At 47.2% G+C, this 27,066-nt stretch overlaps 1 protein-coding gene across 1 annotated transcript; it reads left to right on the top strand.

Annotated features, from left to right (window-relative positions):
• The first annotated feature begins 3,352 nt into the window (after window positions 1-3,352).
• APCDD1L (APC down-regulated 1 like) lies at window positions 3,353-21,175 on the top strand. Its single transcript, XM_051803098.1, has 4 exons — window positions 3,353-3,720; window positions 15,557-15,686; window positions 16,149-16,707; window positions 19,105-21,175. Exons 1-4 carry the CDS (start codon window positions 3,684-3,686, stop codon window positions 19,867-19,869), a joined length of 1,491 nt encoding a protein of 496 aa, XP_051659058.1. The 5' UTR covers window positions 3,353-3,683; the 3' UTR covers window positions 19,870-21,175.
• Window positions 21,176-27,066: the final 5,891 nt, after the last annotated feature.

The raw sequence follows: 27,066 nt of genomic DNA, 5'->3' as shown, positions 1-27,066 counted from the left end.
TTATGGACCATCTGTTGGTGAGCCTAAGAGTGTTAAATGTATATAGCTCCCTCCAGAGTTTCCCAGTGAGATTCAGTGCAGTTCCATGAGGGACACTTAGGTCTTCTCCCACAAGTCCCCCAGAAGAGGGATATATTATTCAATTCCACCTATTCTTGGCTAAGACCTGACAAAAGAAGCCATAGATTGGAAGTCATTCACAAGCCCTGAGAAAGGTGTTGGTTGTTCCTTTAAAGTCCATCCTGATGCAGAACAACATTTTACAGCTGACCATCCACAGCAGTTGAAATCACCTGAAAGCAGAGTCTGAATGTCAAGAAAGATCTTTTTTAATACTGCACTTTCACTAATACTTTGTAGTAGTCTTGTGCCTAAACCTTGAGGCTGCCCTAGAAAGCTGCTAGGGCATACTAATTCCCATCACCCCATAAAACACACCCCTGAAAATGAAATAGAGTTCAAGTGGTTCTGCAGGGTAAATATTGGTTGCAAATGCACATACTCAGCACTTTCAGGTCACCCAGTATATCCCTTGGTATTACCCCTTGGAGACAGGACTTAGAAGCAGCACTGCTGTGGCTCATGGACATGGCTTTTTGGGGACTCAAGTATCTACTCAGAGGATGCCTTTCTTCAGACAAACAGTATTTTCAGAGCTGTTGGCTGATCAATCTTTGGTTTCCTGGCCTGCTGCCTTCATGTGTGGTTGCCTATCCTTGCTAGTCTGGCAAAGGGAAGAGAAAATATTTGGCCTTTGGGAACTGGACAACTCGTTGCCCTGTATAGCTGACATGAGTGCATGATTCTGAGTTCAAATATTCTGTACCTGTTTTGCACAGGAATGAATATTACACAAGGTGCCAGGCAAGTGAAGCATAGCTAATGTAAAAACACCTTGGTCTGGTTCCCAGTTACCCTGCAGCTGTGTTAGTATTTACAGCACCGTGAGTAAAGTGCCCCTGAATCAGAATAGGAACAACTTTTATTCTCTTTGAATGCATAAATCAGGCCACATATTTCTGCTGGAATTACAGGCCATTTGCAGTCATTTGTCTCCCTCCACGTGCTTTGCCCAGCAGGTAGCCTGTAATTATTTGATAATAAAAATTATAGGCATTTTTTGATTGCTGGTCCTCCGCAGGAGACGAAGATTACCCAGCAATTTTGACACGAGCTGAGAATTTAAGCCTGATGTCCTGGCAGGCTTCCAGGTTGGAAGAGTCGATCGCCTGTCTAAATCCTCCCGGAATTTCTGACAGGCTGTGGCACTCTTCTCATCCTCAGCAGAGGAACAGCTGTGTCTCTGCACTCAGGCAGCTCTGCAGCACGGTGGTGGCAGGAGGAATTCTTCCTCCCTGAAAAAGTGCTCATGACTTGGTTGCTTTGAGAACTGCCTTGGGAGCTGCAGGGATGAAAGAGGCCATAGGAATGAAATCTATCACTGTGCCCTGGGAGTCTGATATGGGATAAAAGCTCCTGATAGTTTAGATATGATTATTAAAATTTCCAAACACCTGTGTAAAAACTACTCTGCTTTGGTTTTATTCCTCCCCTCGAACAGATATTCCAAAAGAAATGAAGGAGATTATCATTAGAGGCTGGAAGTGTCATACAAGAGGTGCATAGCCAAAAAAGAAGTTTGTTAGTGGTAGAAGATTACCTGTTCCATCATTTTTCTCATTTTAAGTTGGCTACACCTGAAAAGAGTAAGTCTTGCTTTGTAAAGGAAATTTCTTGGGAAATTACTCCTTTCTCTCTAGCTTCATTATAAAGGACAACTTTTTTTGCCTGTGCATTTGATAATTTATGAATTTGTAAATATAATAAAACCGCAGTGGTTTGGACATTTACAGAAAATGACTGTTTTGGGGAATTTGAGAATCAAAAAGAGATAAAAACATCAGCTAGAAAAAGGAGTGCCTGCATTACAAATGAACTTTGTTATTTTTTATCTTGGCAAGTATCGTTAAAATTTAATTCTTTATGCACCCATGACAGATAAGTTTGTCCCACTTCGCATTAAAGATGTTATGCATTCATTTTGACAAAGTCATTAAACCCCCTGCACTAAGACCTCACCCCAGCTCTCTGAAGGCCCTGCTCAGCAAATATGGGACTATGGAATTGGGCCTTAACTTCTCCCCACTGCAATCAGCAGGATTACTGCCATGAACTTGGAGACAAGCTTCTTTTTTTACCTAAAGTCTCCTTTAATTCAGTGAAACCCCCAGTTTCACCAGGAAAAGTGAGTGTGCAGGGCTTGTGCTGGGGGCACACGTGTGATGTGATTTCTTTGCCTCACTTGTAAAAAGTGAACCTAGTTTTTAAGCTTGGAAGAATGCATTAAAGTCCATCCCTTAGTGCCAGCATCGGCATGGGGGTTGGCCTGGCAGGGCTGTGGCAGCTCGGCCTCTTCCCTCGCTGCTTCCAGAGGCAGCTGAGCCCTCACGCTGTGGGACACACATTGTTGAACGTGCTCAAGAGGAGTGAACAGGCTGGTTTGTGGTTAGTCACAACACAGAAGAGAAGAAGTGTTTTGTTCCAGACATGTCTGAGTTTAGGTTTGTGCTTCACTTCGTGCTGAGAGCCAGTTCTGAGCCCTTTATCGGCCACAGCTCTGTCGCATGGGCCTGGTTTGGGGAATGGAAGGGGAATGGATGGCATGGGTGAGCACTGCCTGAGGTGGGCGTTCAGAGTCGCCTCCAAAGGATCCCAGACTTTTTCCATGTGAAATATTGAGAGGATTTTTAGGGGATTTAGTCCCATCCTTTTGACAACTCTGGCAGCCGAGGCTGGAGATGAAGGAGGATTTGAGGGAGCCCTGGTCACAGAGGGCAGAAGAGCCAGGCCATGGGGATGTGGAGATGATCCCCTCATGGTGTGGGGATGTGAGAATTATCTCCTCATGGGGTGGGAATAGGGGGATGATCCCCTTATGGTGTGGGGATGTGGGAATGATCCCCTCATGGCATCGCACAAGGAAGAGCTGGCCCGAGCCCCACAGCTGAATCCAAGACCTCGGGGTGCCGGGGTAGTCCCTCAGCCGCAGGTGGGGTCCCTGAGGGAGAAGCGCCTGTCCCGCGGCGGGGGTGCGGGCTCTGCTCTGGGGGTGCGGGCTCTGCTCGGGGGTGCGGGCTCTGCTCTGGGGTGCGGGCTCTGCTCTGGGGGGTGCGGGCTCTGCTCGGGGGTGCGGGCTCTGCTCTGGGGTGCCCGTCCGCGGTCTGCGGTGCCGGGCCGGGGCTGCCCTTCTCCTCCTCCTCCTTTTCCTCTCCTCCTCCTCCTCCTCCCCCGCGTGTGCGGTGCGCGGCCGCATGTGGGGCGCAGGCGGCCGAGTCTCCACCTCTTCTGGCAGCGGGAACCTGTGGCTGCCAAGCTCCATTAAAGCCATCAGCAGCCGGGGGGACGCGCTGCGCGGCGGCGAAGGCGGGGTGGGCTGCGGGGTTTAAGTTTTTTTATTTTTTTTTTTTACTTTATTTTAAAATACATACTTTTTTTTTTTTTTTTCTCTTTTTCCCCCTTTCTCCCTCCGCGAGGCTCGGGCTGAGCAGGACGCCTGCGGGCTGGAGACGCGGTGCCGCCGCCGCGGGCACCGGAGCGCCGGAGGCGGCCCATGGCTGCACCGCCGGGCCCCGCGCCCCGCTGAGCTCCGCGGGCACCTCTGGCCGGGGAACACAGCGGGCACCATGGTCCGGTGCTGGTGGCTCGCGGGGCTGCTCGTAGGTAGGTGCCACCGGCCGCCGGTGCCGTCCCGGGGCGGCAGGAGGGTGGCGGAGCCGGGGTCGTCCCCTCCGAGTGCTCCCCGGCACCTCCCTCGCCCACCCGGGCGCTGCGAAGGGGCAGGAGGGTGCTGGGGGTGTGCAGGGAATTAGGGTGCAAGGGGACGGTGTGGGGAGCGCAGAGGAGCAGCGTGCAAGGAGTGTGAGAGGAGGGTGCGAGGAGAGCGCGGCGGACCGGGAAGGAGGATGCAGGAAAACTGCAAGGGGAGTGCAAAGAGGATGCAAAGAAACGGCAAAGGGACGGTGCGAGAGGGCTGCAAGAAGCGCGCGAGGAGGGGGCAAGTGGACTGCCCGGAGGGCGCAGGGAAGTCGCAGGGCGGGTCTCGGCGGGGCCGGCGCTGGGACGGGGCTCCCGGAGTGTCCTCACCCGGGCAGGAGGCACCTGGTGCTGGGACAGGGCCCCGCTCGCTCGGTCCCTGCCCGGCTCGCCCCCGGTGCCCGCCCGACCCGGGCAGGGTGTCCCCGCCGTGCGCACCCGCGGAGGAGCCGGGAGTGGTCCGGAGCGACCCCCGCGCTGCCCCGCGGCTCCCACCGCCCGCTGCCGGAGGAGGGGACGGGCGGGCAGCGCCCCGGAGGGACCCCGGCGCCCAGGGATGCTGCCCCCGAGCTGTGGGACCGGGAGGGGGGACTGACCCTTCCCGTGCCCCCCTCTGAGTGAGCGCCGGGCGGGGATGCCAGAAGGGCTGGCGGGACGGTGCTGAGCTGCCCAGGGCGGTGCTGGGCTGGGGCTCAGCCTCTGCCTCCCACCTGGGGCTTCCAAAGTGGTGGGGGTCGCTGCCCCCTCCCCAGAAACTCTGCCGGGCATCCCCTCTGCCGCCACAGCTTGCTCCGGTCCGGAGCGCGGTGCGCGGTGAGCGGAGTTTAGGGCAGGAAGGGCTTAGGGGTGATTCTCACTGAGAGTTCGCTATTACCCCCAGGAGGACCCAGCACCTGCCCCGGCAAGGGGTAACCTCATAAGTAGTCTCCTGTTCCAGGGACATGACACTGAGCCCCAGCTGTGCAGACAGACCCTCGGAGCAGCACAGGCTGCATCTTTGTGGCTCCCTTTCAAAAAGGCATCTTTCAACCCCACAGTTCTTGGACCAGTTTCAGAAGAAAAGGTTCTGGCTTAAGAGACCATATGGGAGAACAAAGGCAACTGTGCTGTGAAAAAAGCACAAAATTATTTCTGTTTACAACAAGGAGCAGAGCCTGAGGGAGGCTCCTCCATCCTCAGGCAGTATTTTCCTAAGAAATCCAAAGCAGAACTCAGTATCCCTGGACAGAAGGGGCAGGTGAAAGGAAGGGTGGGAGGATGTCCCTGAGGGCCCTGTGCAGTCTGGACACTGGAAATCCAGGCACCTGGGTTCCTGCTAGCTTCCTTTCTGCCACTTAGTTCACTCCTCTGAGGCTTTGGGCAGCAAAATATCACACTAACCTGCCTCTCCAACTCAGGGCTTAGTTTAATGGTCATTGCAAAACAATCATGTAGTGACAGCTATTGGATGTTACTTGCATAAAGTGTAAAGGACCAAACCAGAGGAAGAAATCTCTGAGCATGGCACTTCTGTAGGGTAACTTTTCTGTTCTCCTTTTGCAGGGTCTTGCCATGTGTTGTTCACAATGATAAGGCTTAACAGGTTGAGAAATGTGTATTCTCTGTGTATTTTATTAGTTCAAGTTGCTCTGCTCTGTTATACTGCACTATGTAAGATTAGTCACTGAAGTCTAATTAGAATACTTTCTTCAATTCCCATACAATTTCTTTTAGTTCAGTCTAACTTAAACCCTCTGCTTCTTGTGTCTGATATCAGTGAGAGAATTTCCAATGATTTCGGTAAGAACAGAAACTGGACCTTAAGACAACTATTTAAAGAGTTAAGTCAGACCCAGAACTCATTAAAATCAAAGCAAGGTTTGCCAGTGACTTCACTGTGAGCAAGACTGGCATTCTGCATTTTGCATAAAGCTGAAAATCAGCATAAGCATGACACCAGTGCATAATTAGTTGTAAAGGCACTTTAGTTAGGTAACTGGATCTGATTTTGGAGTCTCCTCCAGAAAAGAATCGCTCATTCCTGGAAATGTCCCCAGAGACTTGCTGAGTTTTACCTAAGCTTTCATTAAAGTCTTTACATTCCAATAACACCACGCTGATATTTTTCATTTGTAGCTTCTCCAGCACGGTTTTAACATAAAAGATCTATTCTTGCTTCCAATGTTTATTTTTAAGTTTGGAAATGACAGTGTTGAGGTAAGATCACCAGTTGCATTCAGTTATGAGATTAGCAAGAGAACCCCATAAGTGATAGTACTACATTCAATATAGAGATGTGTGTATTTACTCATGCATAAATCTGTAGTTACTATTAAACCAACGTCATTGTCTTTGGTTCAAATGTTTATTTGGGTAATATTTACTTAGCTAATTTATTTTTACCAAGTTGGCGGTTTTTCTTCCTCATTTCTCAAGCTGGCCAAAAAAAATCAACAACTAGCGTGTCATGCCAGATTGTGTGATATGACTCTATTTGTTCTTCCAATAATTATAGGTTAGCCACGTTTCAAAGTATATGGATATAGATAAAAACAGGGCTGAGAAGTAAAAAAAAAAAAGCACAAGTGAAAAAAATATCGTGTGGTTTCTATATTTTCCCCACAAGCACAAATTGTTGAGTAAGGAGATTTTCAAAAGCCAGAAATTGCTGTGAAGAAAACCAAAGCTGCAATCCAATGCTAGGGGAGGCTGCATCTGGCAGAACAAAGTTTGGAAAGAGATTTTGCTTTCAGTGGGATCCTGTGTTTCCCCACAACACAGCATATGTCATCCATAAAGACAATGCTTTCATGGATGAGATACAATCACTGCTAAAATCAACCTCACAATTAGGAAGCACCTATACAATGCTCTTACACAAGTGCTTTGGTTTTCTCACATTTGCTGAGGAAGATAAAGGTGTGAAAGAAGAGAAACTTCCTGATTTTTACGATGTTGTATCTCAGATATAATAATCCCAAGAAAGTGACAGTGAGAACGTGAGAATTTCAATGTGTAACCCTTCTTCTGTAGGCTAACAGTGCTGCCAGAAACTGAAAATATGATTCATAGAACAGCTCCTTCTCTTCCCATCTTAAGTTGTGTAAGATCTGAGGGGTTAGTAATCTGCAATCTGTGGGGTATTTTTCTTTAAGGAGTTAAAAGGTCTTATGCTCTAAAATGCAAAATTAGACAAGTTCTTTTTCTCTATCTGATGTCTATTTGAAATGCCAAAGCTCCAGAGTGTGAAGTGATAAGAGGGTTGAAATCCATCATTATTTTTGAGTTTTAGCAGGGTGATGGTGTGATAATCGTGTCTCTCATATTGATGTTTTCTAATTTTTACTGAATAGCTTATTAAATCATCACAGTTTGAATTCAATTGAAACTGAGAATGCAGCAGAGAAGCTCAGCTCCTGTGGCACTGTTAGATAGACAGTTGGATCAGTGCAACAACAGCTCTTGACTTACAGCTGGTGTGATGGGACATAAATCAGCAGGAGGAGTCTCACCACAGAGTGTTTGAAGAGATTTGCTACAGTTTAGATTTTAAAATAATGCTTTAAACTTGAGTGTACCCATTTAGTCAAGCACTGAAAAAGTCCCCCACGGTTTCTCCTGGGTTAATAAGAAACACTGACAAATGTGTGACATTTTGGCCTTGTCTAACTCAAAGAGTGAGGCCTTTGGAAGCAGGTTTTCACCCTGCACTCTGGGATCAATGTATACACCAAGCTCCCCACTGAGACAATTGGATTCACCTTGTTCACACTCTTACTAAATCCACAAGTGCTGGACATGGCAGGTTACAGCTTGGATCTCCCCCGGTGATACAAAAACACAATGACATGTTATTTTTAAAGCTTTTCGGAGAAAACAAAAATCATTTTTTCCAATTAGACTGCCTGGAAAAGAGAGATAAACCCAAAAACGACAGGAAAGCTTTGCTGCAGAAAAGCTCCCAGGTTTTGTTAGCTTTGAGTAGCACGAGTGCCGTTATTAGATTATGCAGCGCGTAGGTTGAATGTCAACTTTGATTTCAGCATCTGTCGGCAGAGTTTAGGAAAACTGGAACACATCAAGACTTGGCTAATGCTGACAGGCAAAACAGTAGACTGAAATTTCAGGCTATCTAGAAACCACACCCAGACCCCAAAACACATGTTAGGAGTAGCTTTAATTCTGTGCTTCAGCTGAACAAGTAAGACCTTTTTCTGTGGTCACTTGTGGCTCTAAGTTAAACATGTGTGTGTGTTTCTGGTGTGGGCTCTGGATCAGTTTACCACCTTTCTGCAGAGCTTTTTGTTCCTGAGGGTATCTCTGCTATGACTGCTTTGGAATGCCCTTCTCATCCTTGGCTTCTCAGGAGCCAAGTAGCCTCAGCCTATTAGATCCTATTAGATCCTGGTTTTATTACTGTAAACAGTATCCTTGCAGCAGCGCCAAGAGTCCTGTTGTGTTAGGTGTTAAATAAGGAGAGAACAAAAGGATCCTTCCTGCTTTAGTGGGTTTATAACCTCATTTCCTGGATTTAGATTTTCAACGGTGAGCACTTGACATTGCAGGGACCTGCTGGGATTCCCAGCTGTGTCCAGCAGTTTAGTACCTCTTGCAGTTGCTTCTGTCTCTGCACACCTAAATGCCTCATTTCTAGTCCCAGAGGAGCCAGGCAGTGATTTTGATGAGCAGGACAGTGAACAATGTGCTCACACAGGAGAGCAGCTGTCTCCCGTGGGAGTGGGGAGCTGGGATGGCTCCATGGCAGTGGGAGACTGAAAGGCCACTCAGATTATCCCGCCAACTCCCTGCCAAGAGCGGGTTCTTCCCCGCTGAACTCATGCTTTGCTCAATCCCTCAAAATCCTGCCAAGCAAGTGGACTTGCCCTGCCTACAATACTGTGCCTCGAGAAGTTCACCCCACATACGAGCCACATGTTTTTCCTCTCTTCATTCACTCCCAACAGAATCTCTTTATTCGCTGCAAGAAATTCCTTCCCTTCCTTGGTGTTTGTGCTTTGTGAATATTTATAGGCTGTTATCATGTCCATCTAGCTCAGCCAGGCTACATGTGCTCTGCTCTTTTAATCTTGCTTCGTAACCCAATCCCTCCCACCCCCTCACCATTTTTTGTTGTTCTACTCTCAACTCCCTCCAGTTCCAGTTGCTTTGGGTAAATGCTGTATTTATGTTAATATTATGTGGTGGGTGGTCCTCTCTGCGCTCATGGTCCATGTGAGTGATTTAGACGTTTGAAATGAGGTTGACATTTTATAGCCAAGCCATGGCTGATTACTTGTTCCGTTCTTCAAAGCACTCCAGGAGAAAAAAATGCTTAGCCATCACTATTACAAATGGCCACGATAGCCACTAATAAAGTGTCTGGGCAGGGGTGTGAGGGGGTTGCCAAAACCTGCATGGGTGCTCTATGCATTCAGAATGTCAGTGTGGCATTAATTCCACATCCGTGTGCTGTTTCTTCTAATGAGTTTCCAACTCATCTAAATTAAGGAAGATAGATGTAATATATCCATTTGGTCAGAATGTGAATTCCACAATTCTAACAATTTAATTGAGCTGTGATAGTACCCCCCGGGTATTGTTCAGCCTTGGACTGAGTTTGCTTGCTTTTGGTTTTGCAAACAAATGCTTTCCTTCATGTGTTCTCACTGTTCAGGTACCCAGGGGTTTGAGGTCATCTCACTATGGTCTCACCTATCTCACTAAGTTGAAATTCAAACTTTCAGCAGTTTTCAAAGAAAAAAGCTCTAGCATCACCCTTCTTTCCTTCATTTTCTTTTGGGTTTTGGTTATATATTTGCCTGTGCCAAACTTATGTGGCAACACCAATCAAAGTTTAACACAAGCCAAGGTATGTTAGTGTAGGCTGAACCCATTTATTTTTCTCAGTAAGGCTGGGGAATTGCTCAGCTGTTCTCCAGTCTTTTGGCACTGACCAATTTAGCTGTGGAAAAAACAGAGACCCCCATCTTTCCAAGTCTGCAGAACATCTTCTGGGAGGAACATGAAGTGAAATGGCTCCTGCATCTGTCAGGACAGTGTGTTGTGAGTAGATCTCTGTGTAGCTGAAGATGGTGGTGTTTTGGTTACCATGAATTGTAGATCTCTTGGGAAGATGGACTCGCATCCGCCCCTCGTGCTTTCATTTGTCATCACGTGTCCTCTATGCCAGCTCTTACATGTCTTGCTTAGTTCACCACATTTGGGAATATCATGATCTGTAAGGTACCTTCCAACTCAAATAATTCCACGATATTCCCTATCCCATTTCTCCTTGGTATCCCTTCTTTCTCCAAATGGAGTGTTTACTGTCAGTCTGTGGGGGTGGGCAGCTTCTAAATAAGCTGCTGATGCTGTGTTGGTACAGTCACGGGACCTTTCCTGTTTACCCACTCCAGTGAAACTGGGATCAAGCTCTTGAATTTCATTCACAGAGCTAGGCCTGGGTTTTTTGGGGTGAAGAGCCAGAGAGGGCAGTTTTAAGAAGCCATTTTATTCAAATGTAGTTTATACTGAAGAAGATCTTTGAGGCATTTCTCTTTCCTCCACTACCCTACCACAAATCCCATCTGTCTTGTCATCTATTGCTGGACACGACACTTACAAGAGAAACACACGATTCCATGTTTCCAAGAGCAAAATATTTACTTCTCTAGTGCCTTAAAACCCTCCAGGCAACTCACCACAAGTCCTTCACTATTTTAACTGTGGACATGAGACAAATCAGACAACGGTCACAGCCTCAGAACAAAGCTAGGCTGAAGCCATAGACTATGATGTCTGAGCCCACTTGCTATTGTGCTACAAGTATGTGGTGCAAGTATGTTTTGAAAACTTCTCTAAAATCCTGAGCTACTTGGGATTTTGAGTCGGCCGAGTTTCCTCCGAGGATCTGCAGAATTTCATACATGATTATGCTCTGCTGTGCACAGGAAACCCAAGGTGATGCTCTGCAATGATAGTTCCCATACAGCACAGTTACTGTGCCAGCCCAGAAAGCAGAACTGAGAAACATCCAGTGAATTTAAAGCATTTTATAAATAGCATGAACTGAGCACCAGACTGGTGAAACAGCTATATGTGAATATACCCTTTTTACAGACAAATGAGAGAAAGGATGAATAATAGAAATACTTTTCCAGAAGCCAAACAGTACTCCAGTGAAAGCACTGGCATCCTCCCTCAACCACTTGACCACATTCTGGCTCCAGTTCAGGGAGGCATTACTAATCAGGAAAAATGCTCACGTACTGGCTTAATTTCAAGCATATGCTTAAGTTTCACTGAAACCAATTAGACTTAAGCATGTGCTTAAGTCCTCTCCTGAACTGGGTTCAGTTTGCAGATAGGCAAAATGCAAGGTTCTGCTGTGATACAGCTTTCCACCCCCAGTGGGTGTTATTTAAGTTTTATAACTTTATATCATAATATAAAATGTATCTCATTCCACACAGCTGTTCTCTTGGGAATGCCTTATTCTGAATGAATTAAAAGCACCACTAACTTGATCTGCACACAAATGCAAGAAAAATTGATTTGCTAAATACAACCATTTTGTTTGCTTTTAAAAGAATGCTTATTCCTTTAGTGGCTAACCCAAAATCCACTCTACGTGCTCTCAGGAGAGAAAAATGCTAAGGAAACACTGTTTTGCTCTGTTAGTGAAGTCTGTGTGGAAAAGTATAATTCGCTTATGCAGAACATATTGATATGTTCCTTATCGTCCATTTCTTTCCAATCTGAACATTCCTCAGAAAATATCAAAGGTTTTATGTCATCTCTAAATGAAGAAATGTGTAATGCTCCATGACTTCAGGCCCTGATCTTATCCCTGTGAATGGGTGACTAACTGAAACATTAGAATTATAAATGGGAATAATAAATTCTGGCCATAGGAGGCAATAACATGCAACAGATTTAGCAATCTAGCTCTGGAGAAGAGCTGATCTACAGTAACTAACTTGGTGCAAACTGTAATATATGCATTTTCTCCTCCATTTATGAAGAAACAGATGTGTGACTCAACTTTGCTTTTTTCCAAAGTCAATCTGCTTGGAGGAACACAAACAAGATTTGTTTCCAACAAGGAATATTGCAGTATTTCTCTCTTGGTTGATGTTTTATTTCCTTTGAAAGTGAGAAGTGGGTCTGAATCTGGAGCACACAGCCCTTGTGTAGCACAACCCCACTGGCAGGCTCTCATTCCCAGGCTTGGGATCTTTCATCTTAGCTTTACCAAAATTTATTTTGTGGGGAATTTCCACTTCTGTCTTTCCATCATTTGATGCTGTGGGTCCTGTACAAATGAGCACTGGAGTAGCTGGTCAGTATTTGCCACTGTGCTGTCCCAAGGCTTGACCCAGTTTGTGCCGATCGCGGGGATGAGCGGCCGTTCCAGGTCCTGCCATTCCTGGTTGCTGGAGTGTTTGTGCAGCCCCCTTGCTCAGAGACTTTGGGCCAGTCCTTGGGATGCAGCACGCACTGAAAAGCTGGAAAAAGACCCTGTTTTGTCTAGTTTCTGTGCTGAGGAGCTCTCTGGAAACGCTTGTGGTTAATCAATACAGACAGACGGGATAAGAGCGAGGGGAAGAGATCACAGCCGGGGAGTTTTTTAGATTTTCCTATGAATGAGTATTTTTGTCTCAAAGATGAATTGTGAATAATTCCTTCCTCCTGCCCAAGAAGTTAGAGCAGTTAATTTGTGTCTCTCTTAAGACAGAGGAGCTGCTCTGATGTGCTTCACCGGGGGCTGAGTAACAGAGTGACATATGAGTGACAGCCACTTTATGCTGCTCTTGGAATAGAGATGTGCCCTAACTACAGATTTTAGGGCTGGAACTGAAATTTTCCAGCTTGAAAGGATGTTTGGATCTGGTGGGGCTGAGCTGGAGTAATTGAGAGAAAAAAGCAGGCACAAGATTTGGACACAAGCCAATAGGTTTTGGTTTGAGGATGCATCCAGCTTGGAGCCTTGTGTACAATTAAGACAAAATCCCTAGGAATTCCCATCATGTCAAATATTTACATTCTGGAGGCTTTTTTTCCTTTTTTTTTTTTTTTCTTTCCCTGTGGAGTTTGATCCAGATTATAAAAATTCCCTTTTCTATTGAATGTGTCAAAATGCAGTGACTGCACTGCCAAAGTGTCTGTGCTCCCAAACAATGCAGACTTTTAGTGCTTCTGCCAAAAGTAGCACTAAGGGTTCAGTCAGATATTGAAGCTTCTGCTGCAATAAACATACACAGAGCACAGTTAGAGAGTTGAAAAAGGGGTTATATTGTGTATATTCTATAGCTATACACTATGTAGCTATATATTGCACTGACACCTCTGGGGTCATTCTGTGGTTATGGGCAAGAGCAAATCTGACCCTTATGTCCATTGCCTCTAATACAAATATAGTTATTTCAGTTTATTGGATTCTCTAGGATAATAATTTCATGTTTGTTTGAAGTGTGGTTCAGTTTTGGACTGCCCTTGTTCTGATGGCTCTCCAAAAGCTTTGCCAGTAATTGGGCCTCTCAGGGCAGTCAGATGAAACTTGGCACATCCTGCACACGAGTAAAAAAAGAGCCCTGGGAGTAGGGAGCACACGGGATCACAGAGCAAAGTCCTGGCAGAACTGGGATGAGGATGGAGATGCCCAGCTCCTAATGGCTCTACTAAATTGGCACTCATGGGGCAGCCTCACACACACTGCAGCTGCCAAACTAAAGGTTTAGCTAATAGCAACGGGTCTTGTCATCCAATATTTTCCTATTTTCATATGAAGACTCACAAGAACTGCATCTTAGGAAGCACTAGTGCAAGCAGTTGTGAAGGAGTTGGATGTGCCCGCTCTCCATGTCCAGCCCTTAAAGACAGTGAGAACTATAGAATTGTGACTCTGCTCCAAAAAGAGCCCTGAACACTAATAATGTGCCTTTCCCACTGGTTCACTCTAGTGCAGTGCATAGCAAGGTACCAGAAATCCAAGACTGGTTTCCATGGCCTTTGGGCTGCTTCTGGTACTGCTCTGCTGCTTCTCTGGGGGCTTCACTTTCCATGTGTTTACTCTCGTGGTAGTCTCGTGGTTTGTGTGCTTCAGCCTACACAAATACATTTGAAGGATCCTGCTACTGTGACATGTAAACCCTCTGCATATGGTGGTGCCACAGTGGAGTGACTGAATTTGTCCATCAGACAATTATGTGTTACTAGATTGATAACAAAATACTGTTTGAGTGGGAATCCCTCTGCTTTGTCACACATTCTGACTTAAACAGCAGTTTAATTACCAAATTCCCACTTGACTTGGTCTGGGGCTTTGTTTGTGACAAACTTGGATGTGGGAGATCTGTAACAGGCATTTAACCCTGTGTGGAGGATATGTTGATGCCAGGGATGAGAAACTCCTGTCTCAGAACAAATTGGCTATGGAGATCTGGGGAACCTCCCTGGCAGATCCCAGCTGTGATTCTAACCCTGTTTATATTTGTGTTCCATAAGGAGCTCGTGAGCCAGGGAATTCTGCTGACATTGCTCAACGGCTCGTAGTTTGCCCATGGTTTGCAGCAGATCTGTCTGTGCCAGGTTCATCCACAAACACTTGTTAGGAAGGTGATTGCACTCTCCAAACCCTGCATGATCTCACCTGTCCCTTCTCTCACATGCAGTCAGATGGTTTGGGGTTTCTCTTCCCAGTGAAAGGTCTGGTTTAGGCAAATCTCCCTGTAAGGATCACAGGATGGTTCAGGTTATATATCAAGGTACATATGTGGCACACAGGGACTAAGATGAGCAGTTGTTACTCTGTCTTGAGCTTCTGGACTGAGGCACAGGGTGTGCAAACATTTCACATCGTCATTCCGTGGGAAGGGAATATAGATGTTGGATCTTTTGTTCCAGCTGATAGGCAGGCTGGAAATCAACCTGTGTCCTCACATTGGTATGGAGTGAATAAAGGCTGGCTTGAAAATGTCCAGCACACTCCTGGGTAAATTGCAAAGTACAGCTGGAGCAAGCAAACCCTACCTGGGCTCATAAACCCCTGGCTGGGCTGAGCACCACCGGGACCAGGGACTGGGCTCTGCCAGACAGGGCAGTTGTAGGACAGCAGAGAATTGGTGGGGTGTCAGAAGGAGCTTCCCTGAGAGCTCATTCCGTGGTGTTATGAAGAGGCAAATCCCAAATTTCTTAGTGAAGCAAGCCCACGGTGAGCGCCAGAGAGGTTAGCTTAAGTAGAGTGAATAATATATAGGAATATATGTACATGTGTGTGTGTGCATGCAAAGGTCTTCAGGATTTAGCTGAGTGTTCACACATTCCCTAAGCCAATAACATCCGTTGTTATGGGAAATGAGGTAAGTGACAGAATTACTGTCCTTATGGCGGGCGACAGGCGAGGCCAATGTTCCCATGCTGTAATTCCATGTTCCAGTCACTGCCTCAACAATAGCCCGGGAGGGAGAGAGAGAGAAAGAGAACATGAACAAAGAGCGCTCGGTTTTATTTGAAGATTTCGTCTGAAAAACAGTTGGATTCAGATGAAACTCAAGTGGGAAAACCTGAGCGAAAAAGAAAAACCTGTGCCCTGAGCTAAGGGCTGAGAGTTCACCCGTCTGGGGGTGTGTTCTCCGGCCGCTCGGGGCCCTCGGCGGTCGGTGCCGGCCCCGCAGTGCTGACTCCGCTCCCTCTCCCTCTTTCCCTGTCCCTGTCCCTGTCCCTGTCCCCGTCCCTGTCCCTGTCCCTTCCCTGTCCCTCGCAGCCTGCGCGGCCGCGGAGCCGCCCCTGCGCTGGGAGCCGCGGTGCCGGCAGCAGCTCCGCCACCTGCAGGACGGCGCCAGGATCGCAGCGCGGCTGCCGCCCCGCCTGGAGGGCCGATGGGTCTCCACCGGGTAAGGCACCCCCGCACCCCGGGCAGGCACCCCCCAACCCTGGGAAGGCACCCCTGGAACCCCGGGAACGCTCCCCCAGACCCTGACAATACGCCCCTGATCACTGGAAACGTGTCCCTAAAGCCCCGGGTAAAGCACCACCAAACCCTGACCCCAGCAAGGCATCCCCCTAACCCCCCTGGAAAGGTGACCCTAAAACCCTGGGAGGACACCCAGTTCTCCTGGGAATGCGCCCCCAGCCCCTGCCAGGCCTCCCGCCCCAGCCCAAGACAGGTCCTGTATCCAGCACTCTCACATTTTGGTGGCAGATGCCCATTAAAATCACCCAAGAGTGGCCACCAGGTGTGGGAGGCTCTTGCCCACGGTGCTGCTCCCGGCCCTGTGCTGTCCCCTGTCCCCCCACGGCCCGGGGAGGGATCTCACCCCGCGCACCCCGACGGCTCAGGACGGCCTTTCCTGCAGGTGTGAGGTGCGGCCGGGGCCCGAGTTCCTCACCCGCTCCTACCTGTTCTACGCCAACCGGCTCTTCAAGGCCTTCCAGTTCTACTACTGGGACCCCTCGTGCCGCGACCCCTCCTACACGCTGGTCATCAAGGGCAAGCTGCGGCTCCGCCAGGCCTCCTGGATCACCCGCGGCGCCACCGAGGCCGACTACCACCTGCACAAGGTCGGCATCGTGTTCCACAGCCAGAGGGCCATGCGGGAGGTGGCCTCCTGGATCAACCAGACCTCCGGGCAGGGCTGCGGGGGGTTCCTGCCCCCGGGGCGCGCCTGGGCCCCCGGAGCCCTCTACGAACTGCTGAGCGCCAAGACGGAGCACGACTGCACGGCCGCCCTGGGCTTTGCCATGCACGAGCTGAGCCTGGTGCGGGTGGAGAAGCACTACCAGCCCTTGCTGCAGCCGGGGCAGAGCGGGAGCCAGCTGGTGGAGGAGCTGTACCTGGGGGACATCCACACGGACTGGGTGGAGAGGCTCCACTACCGCCCCACCGGTTACCAGCGACCCCTGCAGAGCGCCGTGGTAAGGATGGGGCCTTTACATGGTCCCCTCACCGGGTCACAGGCTTTGCCAGCGTTTATTTCCTTGCTGTTTGAGTAGTGCCTGCTGCACTTTGCCCCCCTGTCCTAAGGACACGAGGGTGAGGCAGTGTGGGGCTGCTGGTGCATGTTCCCGGGTGCTCTGCAGCACGTGGGGTTCACCCTCTCCCTTCCTGACAGAGTGGGACTGGAGTGGGTGAAAGCTCAGCAAAACCAACACAGGGAACGAGCCTGCATTGGCGTGGGCCTGGAGTTAACAGCCTTGCTTTGGCTCCATGTTTTCCTAGGAAATGCTGTTTCCTATTTTGCCACACCGAAATCCATGGAGGCTTCGGGCTGCACGTCGTTAGAGCTGCCTGCTCTGTCCTTCATCTTCCTGCCCTCTCCTTCCCTCCTTGGGGGGTGCTCAGGGGGAGAGGAGCGAGGCAGCACCATCTGCCAGTAACTCATCAGTCCCCGGTGTAACGCCATTAGCAGAGGCAGTTGCCCCCAATACAATTATGTTATTACACAGAAATCAAACTTCCGTTCTGATGTACGTAAAACTGAGCAGGAGACTTGCTGGCCTTTTATTCTATTTTATTTTATATTTTACAGCAGGTCAGTTTATTCCCAGGAAAGCACCTTTCCATCTGAATCACAACTGATCAATTCAGAAATGATTGAGCAGTGAGATGGGATGAAAAAACCCTCTCTGAACTTTACCAGATAGAATGGAAATAACTGGGAAAAAAACTATTTTGGGGCAACATTTCCCCAACATTTCCCTGAACTGCACCAACTGAACTCTGAAAAACACAGAGCAACACCCCTCTCCCTCTCAAAAGCAACATTCTCAAATTGGTTAAACTTGTGTTATCTCGGGCCAAAACCATATATATGAGCAAAACCAGATGGTAAACATAAACACTTTTAAAAGTTAATTTAAAACCAAACCTAAAGATACTGAAATTCACTCTCTGAAAGTAGCCCTGTAATTAATCAGGCAACAGCTCTCCAATGGACCCACACATGATGTCACCACTTGGCGATAATTAGAAGCTGCCATATATTAGAAATAACTTCACACAACTGGTTTAAGCAAGTAAGATTTTTGGCTCCATGTCTGTAGTGATAATTTTATTGAGCACAGAATTTTTACTTCTTTTTATTTTCTCTGAATTGACATCCATTTGCCTTTGCTGGTGAGTTACACAGCTATGTTAGGAATTATTTTTTAACTCTCTTTACGAAAATACCACTCTTTTTCCCTTAAATTTATATCTGTTTTAAAGAAACCCATTCTCCCCAAATTACCTTTCATTATCAAAGAATTTCCTGCCTAAGGAGAGCATATATATTTGCCAACTTCTGGGATTATTTAGCCATAATGTACTGTGTACTGTCAGCACTCATTAACGTGACAGTAGCAGTAAAGCAAGCTGAAAATGACTAAATTACAGTAGACTCCAATCAACTTGCATGTAAATTACCCACCCTACAGTTAACTACTGAGTTATTTAACCTTCTTGCCTATGACAGTTCAGTAAAGATTAGCTCGTGTTCTAGAAAATTATATAATGTTCAAACCCTGCTTATTTAAAAATAAATCAGTTGTGATATATGAAGTATAAGAAAAAATTCCAGGCTACAAAAAACCCCTGCTGGCAGCGGATCAGGGGCAGGGCTGGTTTGACTCAGAGCTCTGCAGGCAGCACAGGAGGGGGAGCCAAGGTCAGGGCCTCCTTCTGCAGTGGGTCCTTTTCTTCTCCCATTCTGGCTGCTGGGAAAGCCCTCTGTCCTTCTCCCTCCCCACCTGCCCCATCCTGGTCCTCACACACAGCCCTGGATGTGGGAGCACGGGCAGGAATGGGGTGAAGGAGAAGCAGAACACGCCGGGATTTTGGCTGTCCTGGAGAGGCTCCTTCACCGCGGTGCAGCACAGGCACAGGAGCCTCCCCACGGGAAGGTTTCACAGCCTTTTCCATTGCCAAAAACACTGTGTCATTGTTCTGAACCGGTGCAGAAACGCCGTGGTGGAGCTGACACCTCCCAGCACCCCCATCCTCACCCAGCTTGCCCTGGAAAAGTGGTGGGATGTCCCGGGGGAGCGTTCCCTGCCCTGGCAGCAGCTCTGCCCTGCCCTGCCCTCCTCCCTCGGCCTGTCCTCAGCGGCCCTGCACGGGGCAGCCGCAGGACACAGCCCTCTGTCCTTCAGCTACCAGAATAGCAAAGAGCCAGGGCAGCGCTTTATCTCACTTAATCTGCTCGGATGCCTCGTGCCGGGCTCCCTGCAGTGCAGCACCCTGGTGTGGACCGGGGGAGTTCGAGCTTTTGGAATATTCTGAAAGGGTTTTTTTTTTGCCTATCAGTTTACAGAGTCGTTTTTTGTCTCCTGCAGCACCACGTGCACCCTTGCCCAGCCTGTGGGATTATATACAGGGCTGATGAGCACCACCCACCCATCCTCCCCGCCGGAGCCCAGCTGCCCATGCAGCTCAGCGGCAGCTGGGTGAGCACCCACTGCGAGGTCCGACCCGCCGTGCTCTTCCTCACCAGGTACTTCATATTCCACGGGAACAACCACACCTGGGAAGGGTATTACTATCACTACTCAGACCCGCTCTGCAAACAGCCCACCTTCACCATCTACGCCTCTGGGCACTACTCCCAAGGCATCCCCTCCTCCAAGGTGCGGGGCGGCACCGAGCTGGCTTTCAAAGTCACCCAGGCTCGGGTGACGCCGATGGACCAGGTGACGGTGATGATGCTCAACTCCTCAGAACCTGGAAGCTGTGGGCTGGCGAGCTCCTGGAGCGCTGGGGTGGAGCAGGATATAACAGCCACGAATGGCTGCTTGGCTCTGGGCATCAAGCTGCCCCACACCGAGTACGAACTCTTCAAAACGGAGCAGGACACGCGGGAGCGGAGCCTCCTGTACATCGGGGAGAGACCCACGGACGGGTCCAGCCCCGACAGCCCAGACAAGCGACCCACGTCCTACCAGGCCCCTCTGGTTCAGTGTGCTGGAGCCTCAGAGGAATTCCCCAGCTATGTTAGTCTAAAATACCTGGGAAGAAAGGATGCTAATGGGAAGGAAGCACTAAAACCTTTGCCTGTGGCCTTTTTATTGTTCATAGCACTTCTGTTTTTAAGATGGGACTAGTTATCCATTCAGGTACAGCACAGAATCCAGATAAATCTTGGTGCTAGCGTGATTTTTATATCCTTCAAATGAGCACATCTGGAATCAGTTTTTCTCAGATTTGGAAACACTTTTTTAAAAACACCCAGTAGTGAACGAAGCCAAGAAGATATGCCTGACTCCACACTGTTTGTCCCGTGGCTTTATTGCCTAATCTCCCCTCTTTGCGTGCAAATTTAATGTAGTAACACGGATGTGCTGCACATTGCAAGGGATAATTCAGCAACATGGGGGGGGGGGAGTGACATCAATTAAAATTGCTGCTTTGAGCTTTTGACATTGCTAAGATTTAATCAAGAGCTTGATTCCGATGTAATTCAAACATCCGAAGTGTCGGCTGCTGAGTTTCTTTGAGGTTAAGTTCCCTCCCATCATACTCCTTTTTGCTGTTCATGCAAATTTAATCTGCAGAGTCAGTCAGCAATAAACAGTCAGCAAGTGTTCTTGAGAAGGGCACGGTTCACGTGCCTTTAGCAGTTCACAGATACTTTCTGCACTTTTCCTGTGTGTGTCACACACACACAGGGGTGCAACGTGCAGTGTCCCACTCAGGGCTGCCCAGAACAGCCCTCCCGGAGCGTTACCTCGGCTGCTACGCCTGACCCTCGTCAGAGAAGATTATGGTAAATGGAAAATGCTTCCTGTGCACAACAGCTCCAGCCTCTAGCATTCCCTGGCTGCAGCACTGCATCCTTGCTGCGTTGTTCTGCCTCTCCAGTGCAGTCCTGACTGCTGCTCACCAGGCACCCTGGGAAGGAAAAGATTCCTCACAAGTCTTGTCAGGCCGGGTATTTTCACTGCCTCCTTTTCAGTCAGTGTACTGGCACATCAATTGTTAATCCAGCTCTCCTCTCAAAGTGTCCCTTCCAGCCTCTTTCCTGTACAGATGTTTTATAAATCTGCCTCTGGTGAACAATGGGCTGGGGAGATGCTCAGATCAGACAGCACAGTCAGGTCAAACTGATTCCTACTGACAAGAAGGACAAACTAAAAAATTATATTCCCTGTCTGCTGCAGCTAAGAAGCATATAACTTCCTTGGAGAAGCCCTCCTCCAGCAGCTAAATCCTCTCCAAATAAGCCTATATATCTTACCCACAAAGGATATTTTGTTAAAGCAGCTATGCAATAGCCACCTTCTTAATGCTGTATTTACGAACTTGCAGCTTGTACTTAGATAAATTATGGGGTTTATAACACAAAAATACTTTGGGGGGACCTGTACATTAATAATTCAAATGAGATGCTTATTAAATGCATACAGTTGTGACATAAATGTTGTCAGCATGTTCACGTGTTCCAGGCATGATCAAATATTAATCATGCACAATAACACACTTCTAAGATGACACACAAAAGGGCCAGGCTTGGCTGCCTTGCCTTGGGTTCCTTCCCCAGCCTGAGGAGGAGCCTTCTCCAGGGATTAGTTCAGCAGGCAAATCCTCCCTGTGTCCAAGGGTGGTTGTGCTTTGTTGCACAGAGATCCACAGGTAAACGTGTGAGGGAGTGAATGTTGGAGAAGGTGGTGTCTCCTTTGGGATGCTCCCGTTAGGATGCTGTGCACTGGGGCAGCACAGCTGCAATCTCCTGTCAGCCACACACGTGGCACAACTTCTCCTTCAGCAGTTTCCCACCCTGGTGCTCCAGTGGCCACTCCTGCAGCCCAGGGAAAGCTTCCTGGGACTCACAGCAGCAAAGGTACCTGTTTCTGCAGGACCCACTCCATGGCAGGAACAGGGAACAGCTCTGTGCTGCCTTTGGAGGGTGGATGGAGGAGGGGGAAGGCAATTCCTGGCCAACACTTACCCCCAGGAATGAGATTTGTGTGCAGGTGCTTCTTTTTTTTCATAGCACAGAAACAAATGAAGTGTTCGGGTGCCACATGGCATAAAAGCTCAAGTCCACACAGGTCCTTTTCAGGTGGGGATGGGATTAACATGATATAAAACGTTACAAGACAACATCACACACTTATGCAACAGCAACAAGGCCTTGAGAAAGCTCTGCCCTGCCCTGCAGCAGCTCAGGCACCACTGGCTCCAGCAGCACCAGCTCCACAACTCTGACTGAACTTCCCTAGGGAAACCTCATCAGGAGCCTCTTTGTCCTGTTTCCCCCCTCCTCCCCCCTTAAGGATACTTCTGAGAGGAAAAAAAAGCCATGAAAGACCTATTTGCATAAATATCATAACTTTTATTGTTCTGTTCACAGTTTTTGAAGACACATTCCTAAATTACACAGTTATTCTCTCAAGAATTTGTGCCTTTTCCCAATTTGAATTTGCCTGGCTTCCACTGCCAGTCGGTGATTCTTGTGTTGCTCTTTTTATGCTCAGAGAGCTGCAGTGTTCAGTGTTTTCTCCCTGTGAAGGTATTTGTGCACTGTAATCAAGACAGCCTCAACTTTGGTAGAAAAGCTCAGCCAACTGAGTTTTCTCTCTCACCCTCTCTAAGGCATTTTCACACTCCACCAGTAATTTCTGCATCTCTTCTTTTTTGATTCCATTCCAATTACCCAGCTTCTCTTTTAAAATGTAAATATCCAAACTGCATCCAAAATTCCCAGCTCTCACAGCTGAGACATACAGAAGGATAATCACTTACAGCTAACAGTAATTAAAACAAGAACATATTCGTATTCATTTGTCTTTTACCCTGGGACTGCACTGGGAATGTACATGGAGCTGTTATTCATTCTGGTCCTGGTAGGGATATTTTTGCCACGTTACTATTTTATCAGTAGTGGTTTTGTATGTTTTCATCAGTGATCTGGAACCACTGAATCTGCCAGGTCCCCACAGAATCCCCCTGAGCATCCCCATTTCACTGTGGTTCCCTTTGAACTTCAGCAACGTGTGATTGTCAGGAAACATGGAGCTTTGCAGGGGCCCAGGCAGACTCTAACCCCAAAGAGAACTGAAAACCAAAGAGAATGAGAGGACTTGGATCACACTCCTTCAGAACATCCATGTCCTTTTCCATCCCTTCCCAGGGCTGTCACTCTGGCTGTCCTGTCCCGCTCACCACCCTCAGCAGCAGCCCCGAGACTCCTCCCTTACAAACACTGAGCCAGGGCTTCAAGGCCTGCCTGTTATTTGAAATACTGAGCATTGCTAGGGAAGGACATCACCTTTCCAGTCCTCTGACATCATCTCCAGGTTTTACCACCTGCACCTATTAACAGTCCTTATCCTACAGCAAAGACTTCCCCTGAACTCCAGCTCTTCATCGCCCTCTCTGAGCACTCCAACCCACATGGTTTGCTTTCCCTTTGGCTAGTGCTTTCCTTATTCATTTTCTGCACTCTCTAACTCCCATTTTGAATGGACTGCTGTCTGCTTCCCTTTTTCTCATTTGTTTTATATTAGTTTCCATCTAATTTTTCCCTTCATTTCACCACTGAAGCAGGATGGGCAGTTAGCCAAAGCTGTTCCCCTTCTTGACTGCAAAATTATTGGGTTTTTGGCCATTTAATACCTTTCACTTAGAAAACTGCCAATTCTAATTCAGTTTTCCATCTAATTTCTTCCCCACTACCAAATCTGATATGAAATTTGCTCAGCTATGCCCTTTTGAAGCAGCAATTACATTTATTAGAAGCTCACATGGTTCTGTGCTGAGCTCCACTGTAATCAGGATTCCAGCTTGAGTTCTGTGATTCATTTATCTTTATCTGACATACACAAGACAAAACCAAATAACTTCATCTTTCATGTCTAACACTGCATTAAAAAAACCAGGTCTAAGACATAGACCACAAGCATTAATCATGATTACTGGCTTCTTTTCAACTACCAAACAAATAAATACCCTTTTATTGTTCCTGTGAAGAAAACCCAAGCTAACACGTGCTGGCAGGTTTGTACCAGCTGGAAGTTGATGGTAACAGGCACACGTGTCTTAGGAAACTCTCCTCCATTCACTTCTTTTGGAATACGTTCCAAAAGTTTAATCATTTTTTAACAACTCCAAAAAGCAAAGAAAAATAAAATAATTTCCAAACAGTCTCAATACATTTTCTGCCTTCCTGTACTGAGCCTGAGCCTTCAGTACCTTCTTTAACACCACGAGCTCAGACAAGCTGCCTTTCCAATTTTCTGCTTCTTTAGCAGGTGCAAAAGTTTAAAGCAGGAGCCAAGTTTGCCAGACAAACACAGTCCTGACAATCTCTTCACAGCTCAATTAACAGCAACTTATTTTTCCAATTAACCACCCTCATGCCCCTCTCTTTAAAATACCTCTGAATGCATTTTTGCATTGCTGATTTCCCAAACAATTCTTAAACTGAAACAAAACACACAAAAAAGTTTCAAAACATTTTTGGATACATTAACAGCATTGAGCTACTACTTCATTTGATAAACAATCCAGATGGAATATAAAAAGCCTGTTGCATACTATAAATAAATATACTGCCCTGGAACAGCAGGAAGAAGCTGGAGACAGAAAGGAGATGGGTGACAAGACTCATTGCTCCAAACTCTACACAGAGTGAAGAGGAAGGAGGCACAAATTTGATCACAGAGGAAGCAGAAGGTGAGTGGTTATCCAGGATGGGAAAAGGCATCCAGGAGCAGTGAGACATCCATGTCTCTGCCAGGCAGCCCAGGTGCAGCCACAGTGCTCTGGGGGCCAGAAGTCTGGGACAGGCAGGCAGGGAAAAGCAACACTGGCAGGGTGATGGGAAGAAAAACCCAGATGGCAAACAAGCAGGCAGCAGGGAAGGAAAGCCAGTTAAAGATGCTCAGCTGAACGTGGATTTCTCTGCCAAGGAGCAGGGAAGGAACGAGGATGAGCTGGCCTGAACCAAAGCGCTGAGGGAGGGAGTGGAGTGAGATTTGACAGCTCAGGCAGAACAGATCAGAAAGGAGGATGGGTAGCAGTCTCCAGCCTTCACAGAAATGCTCTTTTGGGCTCAAAACTGAAGCAAAGATTCCTGGCTCCAATCACATTTGTGTGTGGCCTCCCAGTGAAATGTGGAAATGAAAATTGCTGCTTCAGCTCCAAGTTACACATCGGGAGCTCGGGTCAGGAACGAGTGTCCACACACAGAACACAAAGGATTCCCTCCTGACACGCACGTGGGTTACACCCAGTTCCACATTTTAAGTTCCACTTTTAAAAATCTAATTATACTTAAGAGAGCCTCTATATGGCCAGGCACACAAAGCTGGGAGTTTTAGACAACTTCTGAGCAGCCTCATCTCACTTTTTGACCAGGTACTGACCAGATACTGCACTGTACTCACACAGAGTGGCCAAACTACCAGTGCACAAACCTGGTTCTGCCATTTCCTAATTCCTGAGTGCTTGACTTTGTAGAGCCTTAATAAAGGTCTTTTAGAAGTAGCTCTGTGTGGATAATTGTGTGTAGAAAATTTGCCAACTCAAACATGAGGGAGTTCAAGAGGCTTTTCTAATCTTGTGAGTTTATCCACTAAAGAAAAAGATTTGATTAAAAAAATGTACAGCTAAACTGGGAACAATACTTCACTACGGGCTGTTCCTCATAGGCACTTCGAAATCTTAAAAAAACTCCCCACAAAATTAGGAACTTATTAAATCAGAATGAAATGTACCGATGTAGAAACATAAACAGAAATGCCAGATGGATAATGTCAACTTGTAATAGGCAGCTTCAATTAATTCTTCTTAATTCATTTGTTTTCTTAACTTCTTTTGTTTTGCCATCTGGAAAAGGCCATTTTCTAATGACAGATCACAGGAGAAAAGATCCAAAGTTCAAGTTTGCTTCAAGGAAAAGCAGCTTTGTTTCTGTGCTCGCAGGCCCCGCGTTCCTTTTGTACTTCCACTCACACAGAGGCTTCGGGACAAACTTAGGCCTGGGCTGGGAGGCAAAGAGATCTGTGTGGAAGTTTAGGAAAGGTTTCAAAAAGTTTTACTCTCCAAGTACAAACATGAAAGTAGTTCTTTAGCAGGAAATGAAGCCACAGGGAGCAGTGGAGTGAATGACAGGCCCATGGTCACTTTGGAAGTGTGCAGGTCTGTGCTCACTAGAATAGGATGTGCAAGAGACTCCTGGCTGGCTCTTACTTGGGTTATTTTAAAAGTAATCTTCAATTATCCAGTAAAAAAAAAATCAACCCATTAATAAAACAAACAAATTTTATAGCTGAGCAGTGGAAACACACAATTACTTTGTTCTCTGAAGCTTATCAAAATAAAAGTGAGGAGCAGCACAATGAGAAGTGTCACTGTTGCACTGACACACATTAGACAAAGTGATCAGAATACATGGAGCTGTCAGAGTAATATAAAAACTTAATTGGACATGGTTAAAGGATCAGCATTGCCCTGCTAGAACAATAAATCCCATGATTTATCTAACTGTAACAGATGATTTATACCAGCACTGGATCCCCCTGTCAGCTCTTCACGAAGCTGAGCTTGAGAACAAGGTTTCACTGTACAAACAAATAGCATTGCTCAGTGTGTCCTTTTGTCTCTAAAATGCCTAAACACTGCTTTGTACAGATATTTTCTAATTAGTAAATTAGGTTTGCAGACATGTGTCTGATTCCAAAGAACAGTCACCTACACAGACGGTACTGAACTAGTCTCACTCTACACATGACCTTCTGCTTGTATTAGTGTTTCTGACTTCAAAAACAAAAGCTCAAATACATACACTGAACTCCACTCACCACCTGTCCCATCTCAACTTGCTCACTTGAGGATTTGGGCAGTGGATGCTCAGCCATTCCCAATCCATGGAACAGCAGCTCTCCAGGCCTCCTCGCTGCTGTGCAGTCCTAGTGCAGCTGTGACCCAGCCACAACAAACAGGAGGTTCAGAGTGTTCTTTTACACGGGTTTTCATTTCAAACAGAGGGATTTTTGGCTGTGTTTTTTTCTCAGTTCCTTTAGATGGAAAGCAGAACACAGGACATGGCATTTCAGGTCACCATGCACAGCAAGAGAAGCATTGTTTCTAAAGTTAAGAGTACTACAGTTAAGTCACTACTGTGCCTGGGAATTAAGGACGTTCCAATTAAGAGAAAATTAATTTTTTGAAGAAAAGGGATGATAGTTTTCTTCCAGTGGGGAATTGCAGCCTCAAGTATCTTGAGAGGTGAATGATCCACTCTGTGCACACCACGATGCAAACACGCTGACAAGAACTGCAAGTTCACATGTGCA

The sequence above is a fragment of the Manacus candei genome, unplaced genomic scaffold (genome assembly GCF_025592945.1).
Source record: "Manacus candei isolate 608988 ecotype Guabito, Panama unplaced genomic scaffold, ASM2559294v1 h1tg000057l, whole genome shotgun sequence".
Taxonomy (NCBI): Eukaryota; Metazoa; Chordata; class Aves; order Passeriformes; family Pipridae; genus Manacus; species Manacus candei.
The sequence above is the reverse complement of the archived record's forward strand: the minus strand, read 5'-3'. Positions and strand labels throughout refer to the sequence as shown.

What these genes read in the sequence shown, in the direction of transcription:
- APCDD1L (XM_051803098.1), top strand. Translation starts at nt 3,684, where the DNA reads ATGGTCCGGTGCTGGTGGCTCGCGGGGCTGCTCGTAG. An exon ending in GCTCGCGGGGCTGCTCGTAG is followed by an intron (nt 3,721 to 15,556) that starts GTAGGTGCCACC and finishes TGTCCCTCGCAG; the next exon opens with CCTGCGCGGCCGCGGAGCCG. An exon ending in GGCCGATGGGTCTCCACCGG is followed by an intron (nt 15,687 to 16,148) that starts GTAAGGCACCCC and finishes CCTTTCCTGCAG; the next exon opens with GTGTGAGGTGCGGCCGGGGC.